This window comes from Sebastes umbrosus, chromosome 8 (assembly GCF_015220745.1).
Source record: "Sebastes umbrosus isolate fSebUmb1 chromosome 8, fSebUmb1.pri, whole genome shotgun sequence".
NCBI classification, from domain to species: domain Eukaryota; kingdom Metazoa; phylum Chordata; class Actinopteri; order Perciformes; family Sebastidae; genus Sebastes; species Sebastes umbrosus.
This window is the reverse complement of record NC_051276.1, coordinates 21,355,273-21,375,424: the sequence shown is the minus strand read 5'-3', so window position 1 is coordinate 21,375,424 and position 20,152 is coordinate 21,355,273. Positions and strand designations below refer to the sequence as shown.

General features: G+C 39.0%; 1 protein-coding gene and 1 long non-coding RNA gene across 3 annotated transcripts in view; one reads left to right on the top strand and one right to left on the bottom strand.

The window, feature by feature from the left end:
- LOC119493413 overlaps positions 1-20,152 on the bottom strand; it is a 51,060-nt gene extending 30,908 nt beyond the window's left edge. Inside the window, exons 1-2 of the long non-coding RNA XR_005207963.1 lie at positions 19,819-20,152; positions 19,640-19,723 (exon numbers count right to left, since the gene is read on the bottom strand). This is a non-coding gene — a long non-coding RNA (uncharacterized LOC119493413). The remainder of the gene's footprint in view (positions 1-19,639; positions 19,724-19,818) is intronic.
- Positions 1,126-12,460, top strand: got1l1 (glutamic-oxaloacetic transaminase 1 like 1). 2 transcript variants are annotated; one of them, XM_037778666.1, is made up of 9 exons: positions 1,126-2,743; positions 3,980-4,862; positions 5,745-5,926; positions 6,199-6,322; positions 7,742-7,959; positions 8,069-8,219; positions 9,811-9,976; positions 10,251-10,393; positions 11,474-12,460. In XM_037778666.1, exons 2-9 carry the CDS (start codon positions 4,691-4,693, stop codon positions 11,611-11,613), a joined length of 1,296 nt encoding a protein of 431 aa, XP_037634594.1. In that variant the 5' UTR covers positions 1,126-2,743; positions 3,980-4,690; the 3' UTR covers positions 11,614-12,460. The 2 variants fall into 2 exon arrangements, with proteins under 2 accessions (XP_037634594.1, XP_037634595.1); XM_037778667.1 differs by having other exon boundaries at positions 3,673-4,862.

Sequence of the window (20,152 nt, the reverse complement as noted above, 5' to 3'; positions counted from 1 at the left end):
TGCATTCACATATTCAACTCTGGTGTCTGTTTTCAGTCCTAAAGGGTAACTTAGATATTTTTCAACCTGGATCCTATTATGTTTTTGTGTCTAAATGACTAATAGGGACAACAGTTTTAGAAATTGGTCCAGTATTGAGGGATAACGCTGTAACCAGCAGCAGCGAAATGAGCTGTGAGGGCAAGTGAGCAGCGTCAACGTAACGGTACGTTCACTAAAAGTGCATGTTTTTTCCACTGAGACCTCTCCTTGAGCATGACTATTTCCATAATGTCAGACACGTATGATAACAATCAGAGCTTGTCATGGCAAAAACTAGCACTTTTAGTGGACGTAAATGACGGTGCCAGCTTGCCCCAATAGCACTTTATTGCAGCCTGTGAGCAGCTGCCGGTTACAGCGTTGTCACTCAATACTGGACCAATTTCAGAAATTGTTCTCCCCAATTAGAAACAAAAACATGGGAAAATAGGGCCCAGGTTGAAAAATACAGAAATTACCCTTTAACTTTCTGTTTTGAGCCTGTACTCTGTATCCACACAATTGTTCTAAGTTATACCATGGCTATGGAAAATGTTCATTTCTGACTGGCTGGCTGTTAAAATCCTATATCAGGACAACTCAAATATAATTCCTGTCAACAGTTAAACATCATTGTGCAAGGTACAGTATTACAGATTGCAGGTGACCACCATAACAAAACACTTCTGCTACATGCTATGTTACTAGCAATCTCCCTACCTTAGGTAAGCGGCCATGGTATAAGCTCAATAACACATTCTGAAATGTCCAATTATAGAAAAATAATGGACTTGATGGAGGAAACATCGCCTCCACATCATCCATTATTTTGTTATATCGGGACACCTTGTCATGTGTTATTATTCACCTAACATCATCTGTTGCATTGAGAAATAAAATATTATGAAACTGTGTAACATTGGTCATGTGCGCTCTCTGTGTGCAAACTCACCACTATGGAAGTAAAGAAAGGCCGTAATAAATAATGTAAATCACCTAAAAATAACTGAGTGCATAATGTTGAAAATTAAACACCGCTGAGTTTAAAGCACTGAAACATTTTACCTTTATCCCATCTATCTGGATTAATATGGTTGGAAATTTCATGTGGTATAATTTCAAAAACTTGTATTTTTACGTTTCACAATTTCAGATAGAAAACTCAAGTGTCCAATATAAAATGAATACTTAAAGACTTGATTGTTTTATCTAAATTTATCTGAATTTAAAGTTTTCGAAATCCCAAAACTTCAAATGATCAACTACACATTTTAAAGAGGGAAACTCAAAGCACATAAATCCAGATATTTGATCTTTTAATCATCTTTTGACCCCTAAGATTTATCTTGAGAGCCGCTGAGGGGTCCCGACCCCATGTTGGGAACCACTGCTATATTATGAGCTTATGAGATAATTCTAAACAACGTCATCTTTCTTATTTTAAGTAATCCGCCCACCAAAACCAGCGTCCCCTGCTACTGTTTGAACAGACTTCATGTTATGTTATGAGAGGAGCTTACAAGATTTGAGAGTATAAAAAATAAACCAAGAGCCACATGCAAGACATTTGAAAACAAACTGTGACCAACATTAGCTCTGCCAGCTGGGCTGTGTGACCACTGAAATATCATCCAGCAAGCCGTGTAAACAATTATCCGGTCTGAGGTTAAGCCCCATTTTTATCAGCTGAGTCCTGTTACAGTGTTTTCCAAGAACAGAGTTAGATTGAAATCAAAGGCAAACTTTTAGGGCAAAGAAAAGCGCAAAGTACAACTGGGACTAGTCGATAAGATGTGAATACAGGGGGGGAAAACATGCGCCCAAATCAATATTTAAAAATCGAAAACTTGGTTCATCATATTGGTTGATTTAATAAGCAATCAAACATTCACCAGTGTGCAAATAAGGTGAAGGTGATGAATCATAGACAAATTATATTCAACTATATGACAATAATACAAATTGTCTTATTAGACATTTCAAGTCAAAGTCAAAGAGTCTTAAAAATGTCCATCCAGCAGCTCTCAATTCTAAATGACATACTAATATATACCATGTTGCTTTACTGGAATATTTGTTTAAGTTTTTTAATCTTGGATCTACTTTGGTAGTGTGCAGTATTTTTCTCTTTCTTCTCTTGATTGCACATGTAAAAATCACTAAACTTTAAATACGCAGTATTCCGTTTATCACAACTCTTGGGTCGAGGATTTCCATACAGACAGACTTCAGGCCAGACAGATATTTTCAAAGCACGGGGCATCTCAGTCAAAACAGAGGATTCAGAGCTCAGCTCATCAGTTAGGAATACTTGAATCTAATCGAGTCAATAGCATCTTAATTAGATAAAGTATTGTGGATTCATCCCGGTAACATCGTGACTGACCAATGGGTCCAGTTCACAACCTCTGCCATGACATCGTCTTTCTCACTACTCAAACTAATAACAAATAGCCTCATGATATATGACAGTAGTAGATATAATAATCTATAAGCCTTTTTCTCAGATGACCACAAGACTGAGTCATAGAATCAACAGTGGCTTCAGTATAGGAGTTTTTGCAGTTACCTTTGTACCCGTGTTTCTGGGCCCATTATGTTGTTTGACTGTAATGGACAACTGGGCAAACACAGATAACCTGACATCCCACAGATATTTCAACTGCAGCCATAATGCAGTGCGATAGGAGGAAAACATGCCGAGCAATCGACAAAGTGAAAGGTAAATATTTTGCTGTCACTCCATCCGAATGAAATAAAAACACTTTATTTCTACACTCACCATTCCGTACTGATGTTTAAAGGTTCTCCATACAACATTCAGAGCATTAATTTAGCATCAAACAACTATTTGCTATGTGAAATAGAGGAGTAATGTCTACCTGAGCAGATAATGAAGTCACTCTCCCTCTGTGTGTTGTAATCTGAGTTTCTTTGTGCTTTGTTGACATCGCTGGGCCGGCCGGCAGGATTTTTGTGCATGTTCGTGCATGTGAGCGTGCCCCACTGGCTAGCTCACAGCAGCCACTCTGCCCTGCTCTCATACGGCGGTTACAGCTGATAACGCTGTCGGACGTTGCGGAAACGTAGCACCCGTCCTCTAGTTCCCCCTCAGCTTAACACTGTTAACTCTGTCAGCAGTGTTGCCGTTGTCTTCACTGTTAGCACCATTAGCTGCGAGCCGCCGGCTCAGCTGTCGCCATGTTGAGAGCCGTGCGTAGGCAATAGAAACACACGCATTTAATAACCACACAAGGAAAGAAAAAATCCATCATAGAGAGGGCAAAGATACTAATTTCTCTGCTGACAGCTGTCTCAGCACATCTCTACCAGGGATGCAAAACCGAACCGTAAAAAAAAGAAACCGTTGAATTACGTACAAACTAAACCGTGGGTTTGTTAAACCGTTGCACTACTATCAAATACAGGCCTGCTAATTATTTGATGAGGTTCCAGAGACATAGAAGAGGCAATTACCTGAACATAGACCTACTTGACCATATTATTTCATTAATAAAGTCAGAGTTATGGCTTCATATAATATAAAAATATCATTCATTACTATCGATCAATCTATCTATCTATCTATCTATCTATTTTGGAGTTCAAACACATTAGAAATGGTTATGTTTTTCTTCTCTCTATTGTTAGCTGATTCTCTGAGAGCTGTATTCTGAGAAATAACACAGAGTACAGTGGATGAGGCAGCCTGAGGAAAAGTGTGTTTCTTCAATTACTCCCATTCAACTAATTGACAAGACTAACTGCCCGGTTTGGCCATCTACTGCCATCTAGTGCAGTGATTTGTGATTACCAGCTTCATAAAGTGAGCTACCGAACCTCTTCCATGTAATAGCTGCAAGATGATTACTTTGATTCTGGTTCGCAATAACTGTGAGACTCGCGGCTACTTTTTCATCCCCATGAAATGCTTGTTCTTCAATTCTCTTCCCCATAGGAACAGCTCTATTTCCCACAAGCGTGACGCACAAACACTGTGGTGTTTTGTTACAACCTGAAGAGCATGACGCTGTAGGGAAGCTGGATGTATCTTTTTCATTGATATCTGAGTAAGTAAGTGTGATTTGGTGCACATACAGAATATAATCTGCACATATTTTATATCAGCAGCAGCTAATTTAGATTACAAATTAAACATATTTCCACAATCTAGGCAAGTTTGATCTGTGAAACCTATGACAGCAATAAATCCTTTACATAATATTCAAAGATTAAATCCAGCTCATGTTGATTCTACATACACTAAGTGATGCCTCTTGACCTGCAGTCTAAGTCATTGGTTCTTCATTAATTTAAGGAGGCTAAGGGCCTTTTGTAGAGCCACCACAACAAACCTTAATAAGGAGCAGAGAGTCTTCTTTGAGCTGATTTGTTGTCAGTGTTAGAGGCTGGAGCTAATACAGTTGGGACTGGCCTCGCCCTCGCCTGCACCTAACCCGATCCTTTCATGTGCAGACCGGCTGGTCTATTTGATGATAGCTCACTGTGATGGCAAAAGCAAACTCCCCCGACCCACAAATTAGGAAGTGATAAACTCATCCATCACCGTTGCCGGGGTGACCGTATCCAAATACGTGCTGTAGCCTGGCAACAGTGCCCAAACAAAAGGCTCGCTGCTAGCAGGCTGATTTGCCTGGCTGGGTTCAAGATGAACCGACCCGGCAGCTGCCTTGAAAAAGTGGTCAAGCAAAATGGAGACCCAGGAGGTCATCTCTCTGTGTTTACCAATGCCCACACTGAAGCATGGAGTCCTGAAACAAGGCTATTATCTGCCTTCAAGAAAGACACTCACGCCAGGAAGGCTTACCTGGCAGGGAGAGGTGAGTCCGCTCATAAGAGTTAATTTATGACGGTTCCTTTTTTTAGAGAACATGTCTAGAGTTTCAACCCTGAAATAAGAGAAGATGGATGCATATTGAGTTTCAGTTAATTATGACGACGTTATCTGTTGTTGGACTGGACTTCTCAGAAATATCCTAATGTCGTGTAGTCATTTTCTTTGAGAAGCCTCAGAGAATACCTGTGTCCTTCTGTAGGACTGCAAACTAACTAGCTTTCCTGATACAAGAGCAGAGAGGAAAAGAGTAAAAGGCTGTGTGGCACCCTCAACTTTATATCAGACCGTAACGCTTGAACAGTTGACATCGGTTAGTCCATTTACATTGAATTATTAAATTGAATTACTGACTCAATCTGGGAGTTCATAAACATTACGGCTAAATATTTTAACCTTAAATAATCAGGGCATCTGGGGGCTCTTGGTGGACCCGAGTGCTCTTGAAATACTACCTGTAAGCAAACTCAATCCTAAAATCACTCTTCTTTACACTTTTTTATCTTCTTAGTCTTTCAAAAATGGTTCAATAATGTTCACAACCTTTATCGAGACATACAATGCAATAAACTAAGACAATAACTTGTTAAACATATTGTCAGTAGAGTATATGTACTTTAAGACACACATTGGTTTAAACTTTTTACTTGATTGTTGCCAGTTGTTTGTTTCTAGATGACATGATGACTACAAATCACACAATGAAATTGAAATGCACATATTTAAGAAATAGTGTGTTACTTCAATTTGCGGGTGGACTTTGTGAGTCTCGTTCCCAGTTTTCTCTTGTTGCGACCTTTCTTTTCCTTAATGAATTTTCAGTGTTTTGTTGGATGAAAAAACATTATGCAATAACTGTCTTTCGCAGAGTATTACAGCGAGGATGGGAAGACCTTTGAACTGCGTCTTGTTAGGAAAATAAAGCAACAGCTAAGCGCTGATCCCACTACTCGTCCGGAGTATCCATCCTCTCTTGGTCTGACCGAATTCACCAGGCGAGCCACAGAGGTTGCTTTGGGGAAGAGCTCTCGTGCTTTAGTGGAGGACCGGGTAATCCAAGCTGTACATGTGCATTGTTATTGATTGTAGCTTACGTACATATTTACACCTCAGTTTGCACAGCAATAAAGACGTAGAGATGAAGCAGTAGCCTGTACCTAAACCATCCAATCAATCCGCACTGTGCAGAGGAATCTGTAATCATGCCATCATGGATTTATGTCAAGCTTCAGCCTCAGAATAAATCAATACAAGATTAGTACTCACATGTTTCGCATCATATTAATAACTTAACTCTTAGTGTTTCCTGACTTTTGTTGCAGGTGTTAGGTGTCCAGACTCCTGGTTTTACCGCTGCTGTGCGTCTTGGGGCTGAACTCTTGAGACACTGGTATGATGTCTGTGCCGTTTGGTGCGGGCCGGTCTACCTCTCTTCCCCTTGTGATGGTACGTAAAACCTCACTTCCTCTTCACAGCATTTAAGGAACACAAAGTGTGTTGACTTAAAAATGCTCACTCGTTTGCTTGCTTTCTGTTTCTTTTCTTGTGCACTGATTCGCTTAAGCTGGACAGCCAATCCGAGTGATTTATCTCAATGACGAGCTCCGCCGCCGATTCAACATGCTGAATCGGCCAAAAAGCCTCCAACACCGGCAGACTAGAGCAGACGGTGCGGGGCACACCAAAAACCAGGGCGACAGACATTCACAGACAGAACGAAACTGTCAGGGCCTTAAAGGGACTGTATGTAAGAATCAGAAATGCTTGTTAACAGCGACACCTTTGGCCGTTAAGCAACGAAAGTCAGTGTCGGGCTCGCGCTTGTTCTCTCTAAATAGACATGAACGAGCATCGCTCAAAACAGTGAGGCGACACACGTCAGCTAAAACCACAATATCACTCTATACTTCACCTGCTTGGCAGTAATGTTAGCTGACCAGACGAAGGTCTCTCCATGAATCACTGCTGATCCTAGTGTTGGCTTTTCCTGCTTCAGCCTCCCGACCGCGGCCGGAGGAAACAGGAGAGACACCGGCACCCGTCGGAGACGATAACGTTTCTCGATGTGGAGCCCCGTCACCTCACAAGACACGGGAAACCTCTGTTGGTCTGGAGGAGCTGCAGCATTCATTTCTGCACAAACGTCCACTGTACATTTACTAGATATTCTCAGAGCTAAACAAACTCTTCTTCAGTGTGTAGTGTGCGCGCATGCACGTGAGGTGGAGCGAGCTGAGTGAAGGCAAGCAGGCAGAGGAGCAGAGAACCGCAGAGACTCCGGCCCTGGAGACCAAAGCTACTGTCTCCCCCGCGTCCTCCGACCGCAGCCAACACTGTTTTGCAAGACAGGCTTCACTAGATATAACTTTGCGGTTTTGGTGCTTCCGTGTAGTTTGTGTTGGAGTCTTGTCCGAACAGCATAGCCACATGCAAGCGCGCATATGCGAGCGCGCATTGGACACCGACCCCGGTGATTTATACGTGTAAGAAGTTACAAACAGTCCCTTTAACATGATATTATAAACAATACTAGAGGTTAACTCATATGAATGCCACAAATGAATGATTAGATAACAATGGACAGAATCCATGCTATATCCATAGCAACATAAATTACTATGACATAAGTAAAAATGGGTAAAAATACTTTGTACTGACATTACGAATGCAGCTCAATCTAGAGGTTAAAAGGTTGGATAATTCAATTATTTTCAAAAGGAATTGATCATAACAAACAAATGTAATCACTCACAGTGATGTCTTTATACTGTAATTACACCTTGGAGCTTAAAGCAGCATTGATTATGTGGAGTTTGTACTGCTTTAGGTATCTGATATAATGTTTTGTCTTGATCCTCCCTGCAGACTCTTTGGCTGGTATCTTCCAGGCAGCAGGGATCAAAGATATCCGCGAGTATTATTACTGGGATGACAAGCAGCGGGGCGTTTGTTTGGAGAAGCTTCTGGAGGATTTGGAGAAGGCTCCGGAGCAAAGTGTTGTTGTTCTGTCGGTGTCTGCCCACTATCCAACCGGAGCAGACCTCTCTCAGAATCAATGGGCTGCGATTACAAAACTCATCATGGTAACTGACGTGTACATTTATGCTCTTTAACAGAAGCTAAAATTATCCGACAAGTAGCTCCTCACCCCTACTTAGATCATCATTTGCTGTCTCGTCACTCTTTCAACAGAGGCGTAGGCTTTTCCCTTTCCTCTTGCTGCCTCCTCAGGCGCTCTGCTATGGAGATTTAGAGCGGGGTGCCTGGCCTGTTCAGTATTGTGCATCGCAGGGGCTGGAGCTCCTCTGCGCTCAGTCGTTCTCCCACTGCTTTGGACTATATGGTGAGAAAGTGATGTTCAAAATATCACTCAATTCAATGATATATGGGTGTTACTCCTATGGCCATGGGCCAAAAAAGAGCCCATGCTGCAAACTGTAATCTGTGATGTTAAAGAAAATACAGAAAGTCAATAGAACTAAATTGTGTTTTTTTGTGCAGTCAGGTAGTGTTAGGCTCACATACAACAGACAAGAGCAACTATGTAATCATGTTTGTCTCACCTATTGTACGCCAGAAAATGCATGCTCATATCTACAGTACGGAGTCACAGTCACCCTTTCTTTTGCCTTTAAGTTTTGAGCTTTCTATCATCATCATTAGGTAACTCATTGCAACGTATCCTCATACAACGGTTCGTATGATATCTTACAAAAAGTTATTCCTCATTTTTCGTGCGTTTTCCTTTGAATGCCCAGCAACACATGTCAATTTCCGCTCATTACATGAATATATTCATCCATCCATCCATTTTCTTCCACTTATCCGGGGCCGGGTTGTGGGGGCAGCAGGCTTAGCAGGGTATTCCAGACATCCCTCTCCCCAGCAACGTTTTCCAGCTCTTCCTGGGGTTCCCCGAAGCGTTCCCAGGCCAGACGAGATATATAATCTCTCCAGCGTGTTCTGGGTCTACCCCGGGGACTCTTACTAGCTGGCCGTGCCCGGAAAACCTCCAAAGGGAGGCGTCCAGGAGGCATCCTGATAAGATGCCCAAACTACCTCAGCTGGCCCCTTTCGACGTTCCCTCCAGATGTCTGATCTCCTCCATGACATCAGACATACATACTGTAAATACAGTCCTTTCAAAATACAACTTGGTTGGTAGGCAACAATACTACTTAGTTAGGTTTAAGAAAAGATTGTGGTTTGGGTGAAAATAACTGCGCTTGAAATATTTGGTTATGTTTAGGCAACAAAACTACTTGGCTAGGCTTAGGAAACGATTGCGGAAGTGGCGTTACTTAAGTATGGAAGTTATGGGACTCACACAGGATACCAACAGCGGTCTCCTGGGCGAAAGTCTGGTGTTTTTTGTTGTTTTTGTTGAGAAAACTGCATAATTTGCAGTTTGAAAAAAGTTAATAAACGGCAAAATACCTATCGCATCAGCATATCACAAAATGTTTAAAATCCCAATATGATCGTATTGTGACTTAAGTATCGTGATAATATCGTATCGTGGGGCCTCTGGTGATTCCCATCCTTACGAATTAGAGTGTATTACTTTTGGTAGGTATAGCTATGAACGGTGAGAACAGCTCACTGTGAGGCAGATTTTTATATTTATTTATATATATTTTTTTTAATTATTTTTTTGGCTTTTTATACCTTCATTTGATAGTGGAGAGAGACAGGAAATGTGAGGGAAAGAGAGTAGGGTCGGGTCGCCCTAACATTGTGAGGCAGATCAGCTTGTTTCTGTACGACCTGGTGAATATTCACTCGCTCAGGACCAGATCTGAGTGCTGTATCTTATTTTCTTATTCAAACGTGTTCCTCTTCAACTTCAATAACAGAAACATAAGAAAGGGAGTACAACATTACAATACTATTGTTTCTTCACATCAGACTCATCTTCTCCTTCCCTTCACAAGGTGAGGCTGTCGGACACCTACTGTGCGTCTTAAAGCACAACTCCCTCTTGTTATCGATGCAGTCTCAAGCTGACAAAATAGTCAGGTCGCTGTGGGCCCAGCCAGCCGTAGGAGGAGCACATGTTGTTGCCACATTGCTCGGTAACCCGGCCCATCTTGTTGAATGGTGAGTCACACTCCCTTTGAATGAATAATGTAGTATTTAAAGAATGTGGCTTGGGCGGCCACATTGCTGCTGTATCAGTAGATGTCCAAAGTGATGGCTGGAAAGATTTCAGACATTGCTACAGGCATGCAATGCTTCAAAAAGCATTCAATGCTATTAGTGACAAAATTCATTAATTTACAGAATGCACCTTTTGCTCACTAGATCTTGGCCGATATTGAATTATACTTAAGATATTATTTTCCAGAAGCTGACCGCTTTTTCTGTTTCCCAGGAAGGAAGAAGTAAAGCGCATTGTGGAGAGATGTATGCTGATCAGAGAGATTTTGAGAGAAAGGCTGAGGCTTTTGGGAACTCCAGGTTGCTGGGACCACCTGACTCAACAAGGTGGACTCTACTGTTTTACAGGCCTGAAAGGTGAGTAGCAGACTGGAACAGTTTCTGTCATGTTGGACTTTTGTTCATATAATATAATATGCACTTTATACATAGTTATTAAATATGTTTGGCTAACTTTATGCCTGTACAATTACAGCTCTAACGTTAAACAGTCATGAAAGCAATATTTATGATTTTGGTGCCATCAAAGGGATTTGTAGGGAATATTCATTTACAGAATGTTTACAGTCTATTTGATTATTTAACAATGGAAATAATTGTTAATGTTGTTGATTTACAGTAGGGATGTCACAATACCAGAAATTTAACAGTGAAATTCCATGATTCTCGATACCAATTCGATACCACGGTAAAAAACAAAAGTAAAATAATAAATCCCATGAACTTCAATATACACTCCTTTATTATTGTTTGCATGGTGGTTTTTGTTAGGAAGTTAAACAGGTCATAATTCCCTCTCTATTATCTATTTCATATTGCTGTGAAAAAAATCTCTTTCAAACAACTGGATTAATTGTAGTTTCTAGGCAAAACTACATTTTGCAAAATTACATTTGAACACATCATGATAATGTCAGAAGTTACCTTCAACAAATACTATTTTTAACTGAATAGAGCCTGCATCACAATGTAAATCAATAGCACCTCCCATGTTGTAATCGGCAGGATGAGAGCTAGTTAACGTCGGCTGTTAGCAGCTGGTAAGCAGCACAGTCCTGCACGCAGCTAACCGCTAACGTTAACTAACTCTCGTTCTGCCGATTTCAACGCTGATTTGTTGTTCACAATGTAGCATCATCAGGGGAAAAAAAAGGAGGCGTCGATTGTGAGTTTACTGTGTCCCAAACACATTTTCTATCGCCCCAGGCTGTCAGTCTTGAGTCCTGACGGTACCTGCCGTACTGTTGAAAATCAAATACCGTGACGTTTTCAAAATTTTGGCATCAACTTGGTACCGACGTATCATTTCTCGTGACATCCCTAATTTACATTGATTACCTTTTTTACATTAAAACAACAACAATAAAGCCCATGATATCATACTGTAAATACAGAAGTGCTTTCACAGTATTTCTTGTGTTTTTTTGTATATTTAAGGTGAGCAAGTAGAATTTCTGTCTAAGAGGAGACACGTGTACCTGCTCCCCAGTGGCTGTCTAAACGTGAGTGCAATCAACGGTCAGAACTTGGACTACATTGCCGAGTCCATCTATCTGTCTCTGACCACTTCACTCTGACCATGTGGCTTTTGATCAAGCACCGAAATCAGCCCGACTGAAACTCTCATTTAGATCGAACCTTTCATGTGTCACATTGAAATGCTCAGTTCCAAGGTGACTGTAATTACTCATTGTAGGCCCGGCTATTGCAAAGAAAATGCTGGTAAACATACAGGAAATTGTAGAGCAAAATAGAATTGCTTATTGAATTGCCGCGGACCTTTCATGACAGAGGTGCAATCATTAGTAATTGTAACAGAGACCAGGCTGTAGTGGCCCTTCAGGTGAGAAGACAGGAGTATAGGATGTGGTCATGGTGTCCAGTGTGTGGTATATAGGCTACAGTAGGTCAGCCATAGGTAAAACAATATGACTGATCTTTTTGTTTAAATGTTGTTACTTTAGCTGCTATTGTCTGTAATAAATACAGGCAGTCGCTCAAAAACCTACAGGGGTAAATGTATATTCATATATTCATACTTTTGATTTTGTTTTGAAGAAAATGTCTATGACGTTGCCACTAGGTCATTTTGTCAGGGCTTAACCCCACAGAGTATAAGATATACTGTATATCTACATACACAGTCTATGCTTAACCCTGAATGTTTGGAGTGTAGGCAGGAAAATAATTTTCAATGATAGCCAATGTGAAGCTCATTGTGAATGTCAGACAGTTCATAATTAATCTGGAGAGTAAACAAATGTTTTTCAGTTAATTAAGTACTTTATATGTGAATAGAGTGCCAGAGTGCATAAAAAAAGCATAAAAAAATAGAGCTTGTTTATCAAAAAAAATCCATCAATCATCTGTTGAGTATTAAACATCTACATGTATTGAAATAAATAAATATGTAAGTAAATAAAATGTGTGCTACTGTATCTAACTTTATCTTTTATATATAATTATGAGAGGGGTGCCCTTTTTTCGCTTTTGGCTTCACTACATCTTTGTTTGCTGCTATATTAATGCTCTGAATGTTGTATAGAGAATTAAGGATGCACCGTTACCGATACCGGATCAGATATCGGGTCAATAGTGACTCAACTAGCTTGATCGGATATCGGTGACAATGGGGCCGATCTATTCAATTCAAGTTTATGTTTATATACTATATACATTATATACTGAAATTTGAATTCCTGTTTAAGTTTTGACCAATATGTTGCTGCATTAAAAAGGTTTACACCTAAATTGCAATTCCTGTTAAGTTTGCAGATTGTTTTGTCAAGTTGCTGGTGTACAATTCATTATTTTAATAATAAATAACAATTCACTAAATTTATATCAATCATACTCGGTATCGGCCGATACCCAAAGGACAGGTATCGCTATCGGTATCAGGACTGAAAAAGTTGGATCGGTGCATCCCTCTAGAGAATCATTAACAAACACTGCAACTGGAAATAGAAAGGGGCACAATTGGCATGTTTACGTTGTCAAGTTTGAAAAGGTGATATGGTAATGTCATGTATTGCTGTGAGTCATCTTCTATTAAACAGAGGTCAGTGAGTTGTTCTAGTTTGAATTTTGTAAAATCAAAGAAGGTATAGTAGCTTTGTGTGGCTATATGCTTTACTTTGTCAGAGACAACATGATCTGAGGATGATGTCCAGACTTCACTCAACAGCTCCATCTAATATAAAGTGAATCAAGTTTAGTGCCCCAGGGAAACATTCAGAGGGATAGGCCTTAGACAAACAGTATATATTGCTTACTGCATTCGAAGCAAAAGGATGCTTTTTGAATTCCTTCCAGTTACTGTGAACAACATCAATCAGAAAAATAAATCTCAAATATACTGAAACACATGCTGCGTACACAACAGATCTCCGCTGCCTTTATCTGCCTTTTCTACTGGGTTTGCTGAGTAAACAGCCTTGATGTCAACATTGTCACAAACATGAAATGATTCTTGTGTAAATAATATATATACCATATATTTTCATATACAAGCTTGATGCATGTCAGTTCCTGATTCTTTTCAAATATCCCAGGTCAGTATGATGTCTTGTATTAATTTCTTCTCATTTACCAGGTTCATGTCTCAGTGAAGGACGGCAATATTAATAACTACCATCACATCTGATATCTGATTTTTCAAACATAATATTTGTGATTCTGCAGGTTTAAGAGGTTGGGTGCTTACTACAGAGCAACCTTTTTTCTGAAAAGAGCTGTATTTGTATTGGATTACTTGAGGTTTCTCCTGCCAAATGATGTTTTTAGTAACATTTCCTTTCAACTAAGAAACATTTTCAACTGATGTGAATGTATTATACAGAAAATGTGCAGCTCATCTGGAAAAATCAATGAATAATTCTCTCTATTATGCACGTCTGTGTAGCAACATACCGAAAAAATACGGCTTTTATATAACTAACTTTATAGCCTCTTTTCATTTGTGAGGTATGACACTATTGTCACTGGATGCTGTTTAGTTCTGAAAAACAAGGTTGCGACATGGTATTTAATGGAGGCAGTGCGCTCGCTCTTTTCATTTCAGTGACCCAGAGGTGAACAACGAGGACAATCAACATCCACCATCATACAGAGTCGGAGCCATTAGACGCTGTTTGGAGCCCTTTGATTTGCATCTGAGCGTGCTTACATGTAGACAGTGTTGCAGATACACTCACAGGTTTTAAGTTAGGGATAAGTTGTTTATATGCACTTTAATATTCCACGTAGTTATCCCTGCATACATGAATAACACCTGAATCTGCCTAAATACAGATACTACCATGGAAACTGAGCTGGCCCGGTCTGCAAAAATCAAAAGTAAATGGGAGAAAGGTGTTGCTTGCCTTCCAGTTAATATCAGCATTACCCAAGAATCATATTCATATGTATGACAAACAAGACTGGACCGCTACTGAATTTAATACTCGAGTATCCTAAAAATACATGTTTTAAAAAAGCAAAATTTCAAGAACTAGTTAGACACCGTTACCCAAGATTTGGTCATGACATTATTTGCTAACACCACACAACTAAGCATGGCTGTAGATTCTTTTCTTACCATTGTTATTTTCTGAAAAGCAAACTGTCCTTGTCATATTAAGAGAAAGTAACACAATCGGTGTTCTCTGTCTTGGTCATCTCCTCCTCGGCACATGCATCCAAGCAGTGACGTTGGAGTAATCACATGCCAGATAGTAGTCTAAATGATTACAAAAACAGTTAACTTTGTCATGTGTGAGCATATCCCTAGATTGGCACAGCAAGTAGGCAATCGAAGCAGTAAATTAAGGGCACATTGGTACCACTGAGTGGACCCAGAGCAGTCATTCATTGGTGCAGGAATGATTTTAGGCGTTCGTCTGCTGGCCTAGTCCTCGAGTGCACTTAGACTCAGAAGAGGATGTGCTGATTGACAGTGATCAATGATTAGCCATGACTCACTGAGTAAACAAACGTTATTGACTTCAAACAAAAACAGCCTATGATACTAAATCTATTTACTGTCAATTTATTCCCTGGAAACATAACAATTCATTTCAAGTGGAGCAATAACGACAGGAATTACCTGAGCCATATCATCCTCTGTAATAATAGTAATTATAAATAGTCATTTGACTAAACGCTGAAATGCTTGACAGGACATGCTTTTACAAAAGAGCCTCTTCTGATTCAGGGATGCATGAAATCTTTCATCTCTGAGACCCGCGGGATCGCCGGCTGACATTACTGTCTTTAAGAGGCTGTAGTGGGCTCAGCTTTTAAGCGTGAAGAAGTGAAGGTACTGTTATTATATTAAACTACAGGACTAAAGGCATCCAGTGGTACCAACCATGTCGTGAAAGCTTGGCGGGAAGAATACGAAATAACGCTCCACAGTTAGGCTAGATTTTGGTGAGGAAAAACTGGCATGGCCATTTTCAAAGGGGTCCCTTGACCTCTGACCTCAAGATAAGTGAATGAAAATGGGTTCTATTGGTACCCACGAGTCTCCCCTTTGCAGACATGCCCACTTTATGATAATCACATGCAGTTTTGGACAAAAAAAAATGCAGATTTAATAATAGTATAAATGTGTTGTTTTCATAAATTCTAAAATGATGTTTGAATATTTCTGCATACTGTGGTCCATAAATGGTCTTGGAATTACAGAGACTGGGTATCACTGTAAAGCTGAGACTCTTGTGGATCCAATGAGCCCAATTGTATTCATGTGTGATGATATTCGTCCCCATAGTAGCCATTTCATATAGAGAGACCTTTTTTTAAAACTTGACCTCACTGTATAAAATGACCTGTGGTGACATCTAGGATAATCACAGCCTCATGAAAATTTACAGCCACAAACTAGAGACCTAGGGCAATCAGAGGATGGATGGCTTTTCTATGTATATTAACAATAAGGGGGTTTCTGAGCAGTTTCTAAAACAGTAGTGCTCGCCATCCAATTGCCGAAAAAAGCAATTCTTGCAGAAATCTCCAGATGTCAAAAGTTGTTGATACCTTTTTCTATGGTGTTCCTCAAGGTCTTGGTGTCTCAATGTGGTATTTTGGAGGGATTATTGATAATTTTTTATGAATTTTTGAGTGGTCAAAAATGGTTACATTTTACACCTAATCTGTGTAACAAATGGTATCAACCCACAAAATTGCTGCCACAACTTATGAGACAAAAGTGAGCACGGGAATGGCAATCATCTACTTCTATACCCTTTATACACAAGCCTTTATACACACAACACAAGAGCTACAGAGCTGAACAACAACCCACGTTAGCTTTAAAGCCTCCTTTAGCGCTGACATTATCTTTGCCTCCAAAAAGGTATGACTAAATGTGATTTCAGTTGGACTTGTTGTGACAATGACATGTTTAGTCAAACACATTTCGTCTGAGGCAGGTGGGATGTCATCAGTTTTACAGGATTTTTTCAAAAAGCATTGGACAAATTAAAAACTTCACCTGATGATGGCAGAAGATGAAACTTTAGGGGACTTTTTTCATGGTCCTGTAGGGACCATGACTGTCAAATTTCATGGCAATCCATCCAATAGTTGTGGAGACATTCACTCAAAAAAAGGATTGAGTGGATTGAGTTTAAATAATATGACTATGGGAGCCATGTAAGACTTAGAGGCTATACCACAAGATAGATTCACATACATGTTTATCCCCCATCAATGGTTACCAGTTGTCCACAGGCTGTGAAGGTTGAGTTATTCAACTCCAATGTAACGCTGTCTGCAGGTAGAAGCACATCATGGTGACTCATCAGATCACCCTCCTCTTTACTGTTCAGGGTTTGAAGTTTTGTTCTCCTCACAATGTGTGTTTGGCCTTGGGGACCAGCTCTTTCTGAATGCCGGGAACACTGTCTGAGAAGCTCACGACATACTTTTGTAGATATTAATTCTACAGTTGTTGTGCCGATGAGCAGCTATTCAGTTAAGTGTCTTTCATTGAACAGGAGAGTCGGTTTGTGACCATGATAGGGATCTTTGTCAGTTGTGTTATGCCACTTTAAGTGGCGTTAGGGCCTGGACTCGCCTACTCAGTTGCTTTTGCAATTGTTCACAAGTTCTTCAGAGTTTAGTATATTTTTTTGTCCACACGCTTAAGATAAAAGTGTTGAGGACCAAGGGGAAATCAGCATCAATATTTACAAAGTCTTAGAAAGGAAATCTCCACAAAACCATAAAGCCAATCTGAAGTACTGCAGGCTACAGTAGTTTTGTTACTTTAAAGAAATTGTACCTAAGTAAAAGCTAAGTGTAAAAATGTACTTAAGTTACCAGCTCACAAAACTGGAGGGAGTTTAGTTGGAAAAGGTATTTTAAGGTATTTTATTACAACCTCTCGGGAATCCCACTATGAAACTCCCCAGCTTGATTTTTGGAGAGGGATTCATTACAAGATATTTGCAGATGTCATGTACGCCTGGAGAGTATGACTTTATTTTTTGGACTTTATGCCCTCAAGAATGGCTGAAAAGAGACAAATATTTATTGAATATATTGCTGGTAGCTGGTAAAAAGGCTCTTTTACGAGGAAGTGGTTATCACAGGAGAGCCCAACTTTAAATGCATGGATGGACATTACAGTGGACATTTACAAAATGGAGAGGATAACAGCATACGTTAACCATAAATTGGAACTATTTTGTCACGCTGGGAAAACTAGGTTAACTGTTCAACACCCCACACTAGGCCAGATTTTATTTTTTGCAAATCTATGAATGTATGGTAATGAAAAGATCACTCCCTATTTGTTCATAGTTTTCATTCTCTTGTATTTCTATGTATAACAAATCTTAAAATACGGCACTTTAGACAGATATAGATGGGTGATGTATGTATACAGGGTCTGTAACTCATTAACTGAAAGTATCGTTATTGCAAGTGTCAATACTATAAAAAAACAATTAAAAAACACTATAATTAAAAAAATGTTCTTAGTACTAAGTTGGTCATGGTTTGCATTAAAAAAGGTGGGTGATATATGATACTACTGTTAAATTAAAGAACATCTATAGGCTACAAAATAGATTGCAATGATTAAAAAATTACAAGTTGTCAACTTATAGGATACACAAGTGGAATAACATCAGCAACAAGACCCCTTATGTTCAAACCTACAGACTCTGCAGTCTGTGCATACTACTGATCATCAATTATAAATATCCAACTGCCTCCCTCAGTGTAGCTTCAAAAGACTCAACCAGAAAACAGACACAACTCAGACAATTACACAAAAATGATCTACAATAAAAAAAAAAAAAACAAGCTTTGATCACTAAGGCACCTGAAACTTCTTTTAGAGTCAACAGTAGAATAAAACATCACCAAAGCAGAAAATGTGACATGTAAAGAATATAAACTGCACATGAAGGAGGACGGTCTGCAGGACAGATAATAATACACTATATTCATTTTTAACAGTCTCTTCTGCACTATATTCACTTTTTTAATAGACCTGTATTACAGCTCTTACCCTGCACTATATTCAGTCTTAACAGTTTTCTTCATCTCCTTGTATTTTTATATCTGGTATATTTTTTTTGTACTTTGTACTTTGCATTAACTTTTTTACTTCCTTTTTACTAACATGTTTTGCACTATGGAACTGTGATGCTGGAAACTTGAATTTCCCTCGGGATTAATAAAGTTACTATCTATCTACCTATTTACTGTATCTATCTATCTATCTATCTATCTATCTATCTATTTACTGTATCTATCTATCTATATATCTATCTGTCTATATATCTATCTATCTATCTATTTACTGTATCTATCTATCTATCTATCTATCTATTTGTCTATATATCTATCTATCTATCTATTTACTGTATCTATCTATCTATCTATCTATCTATCTATCTATCTATCTATCTGTCTATATATCTATCTACTGTATCTATCTATCTATCTATCTGTCTATATATCTATCTATCTATCTATCTATTTACTGTATCTATCTATCTATCTATATATCTGTCTATATATCTATCTATCTATCTATCTATTTACTGTATCTATCTATCTATCTATCTATATATCTGTCTATATATCTATCTATCTATCTATCTATCTATCTATCTATATATCTGTCTATATATCTATCTATCTATCTATCTATCTGTCTATCTATATATCTGTCTATCTATCTATCTGTATATATCTATCTATCTATCTATCTATCTATCTATATATCTATCTATCTATCTATCTATCTATCTATCTATCTATCTATCTGTCTATATATCTATCTATCTATCTATATCTATCTATCTATCTATCTGTCTGTCTATATATCTATCTATCTATCTATATCTATCTATCTATCTATCTGTCTGTCTATATATCTATCTATCTATCTATATCTATCTATCTATCTATCTGTCTATCTATCTATCTGTCTATGTGGCTGCAGCCACAAAAACAGACGTTACAGCAAAAGAGAGACTGCGCCTGCGCACAAGCAACTACGTCGCTAGGCAACAAAGTGATGGGCGTCCTCACCTGTAGAGTTCAGCAGTGTGTTTGTTGTAACTCATTGAACAGTTTCATATCTATGGTCCTACTCACCTGTCTGAACGGCACCCTGCAAGTCTTGAGCACTAGTACGAAGTCCTCCTCAGTCTGCTGCTCCAGGTTCAACTTATCCTCATTCTCAAAGCAGAATATATAACCAGTCCACTCGGTTATTAAGATAAATACAATAGTTTAACTATGCTTATGTACCATAATGCTCATTATAACCACACCTGCTGCTTAGGTTGAGCCTGAAGTAGCCCCGGGCTGCTGTGAACTGTCCATGTGCAAACCGTGGTGCAACTGTTGCTATGTTACCCACAATGCCATTCGACCTGGCTCACCTGGTAGGGCGGGACCCCACATACTTTATTTATTTATTTATTTTTTTTATACTTTATTTTTTTCCTTTTTTCGAGGTTGTTTTCATATATGCAACTTACAGTTCGTAATTAAAATAGTTTATAAACCACTTTTTTAAATAGTTGAGCTTATAGACGGACTCATTTGCTTGATTATTGTGCTTTTATATTTATGTCTGTCATTGTCTGAAAACATTAGACTAGA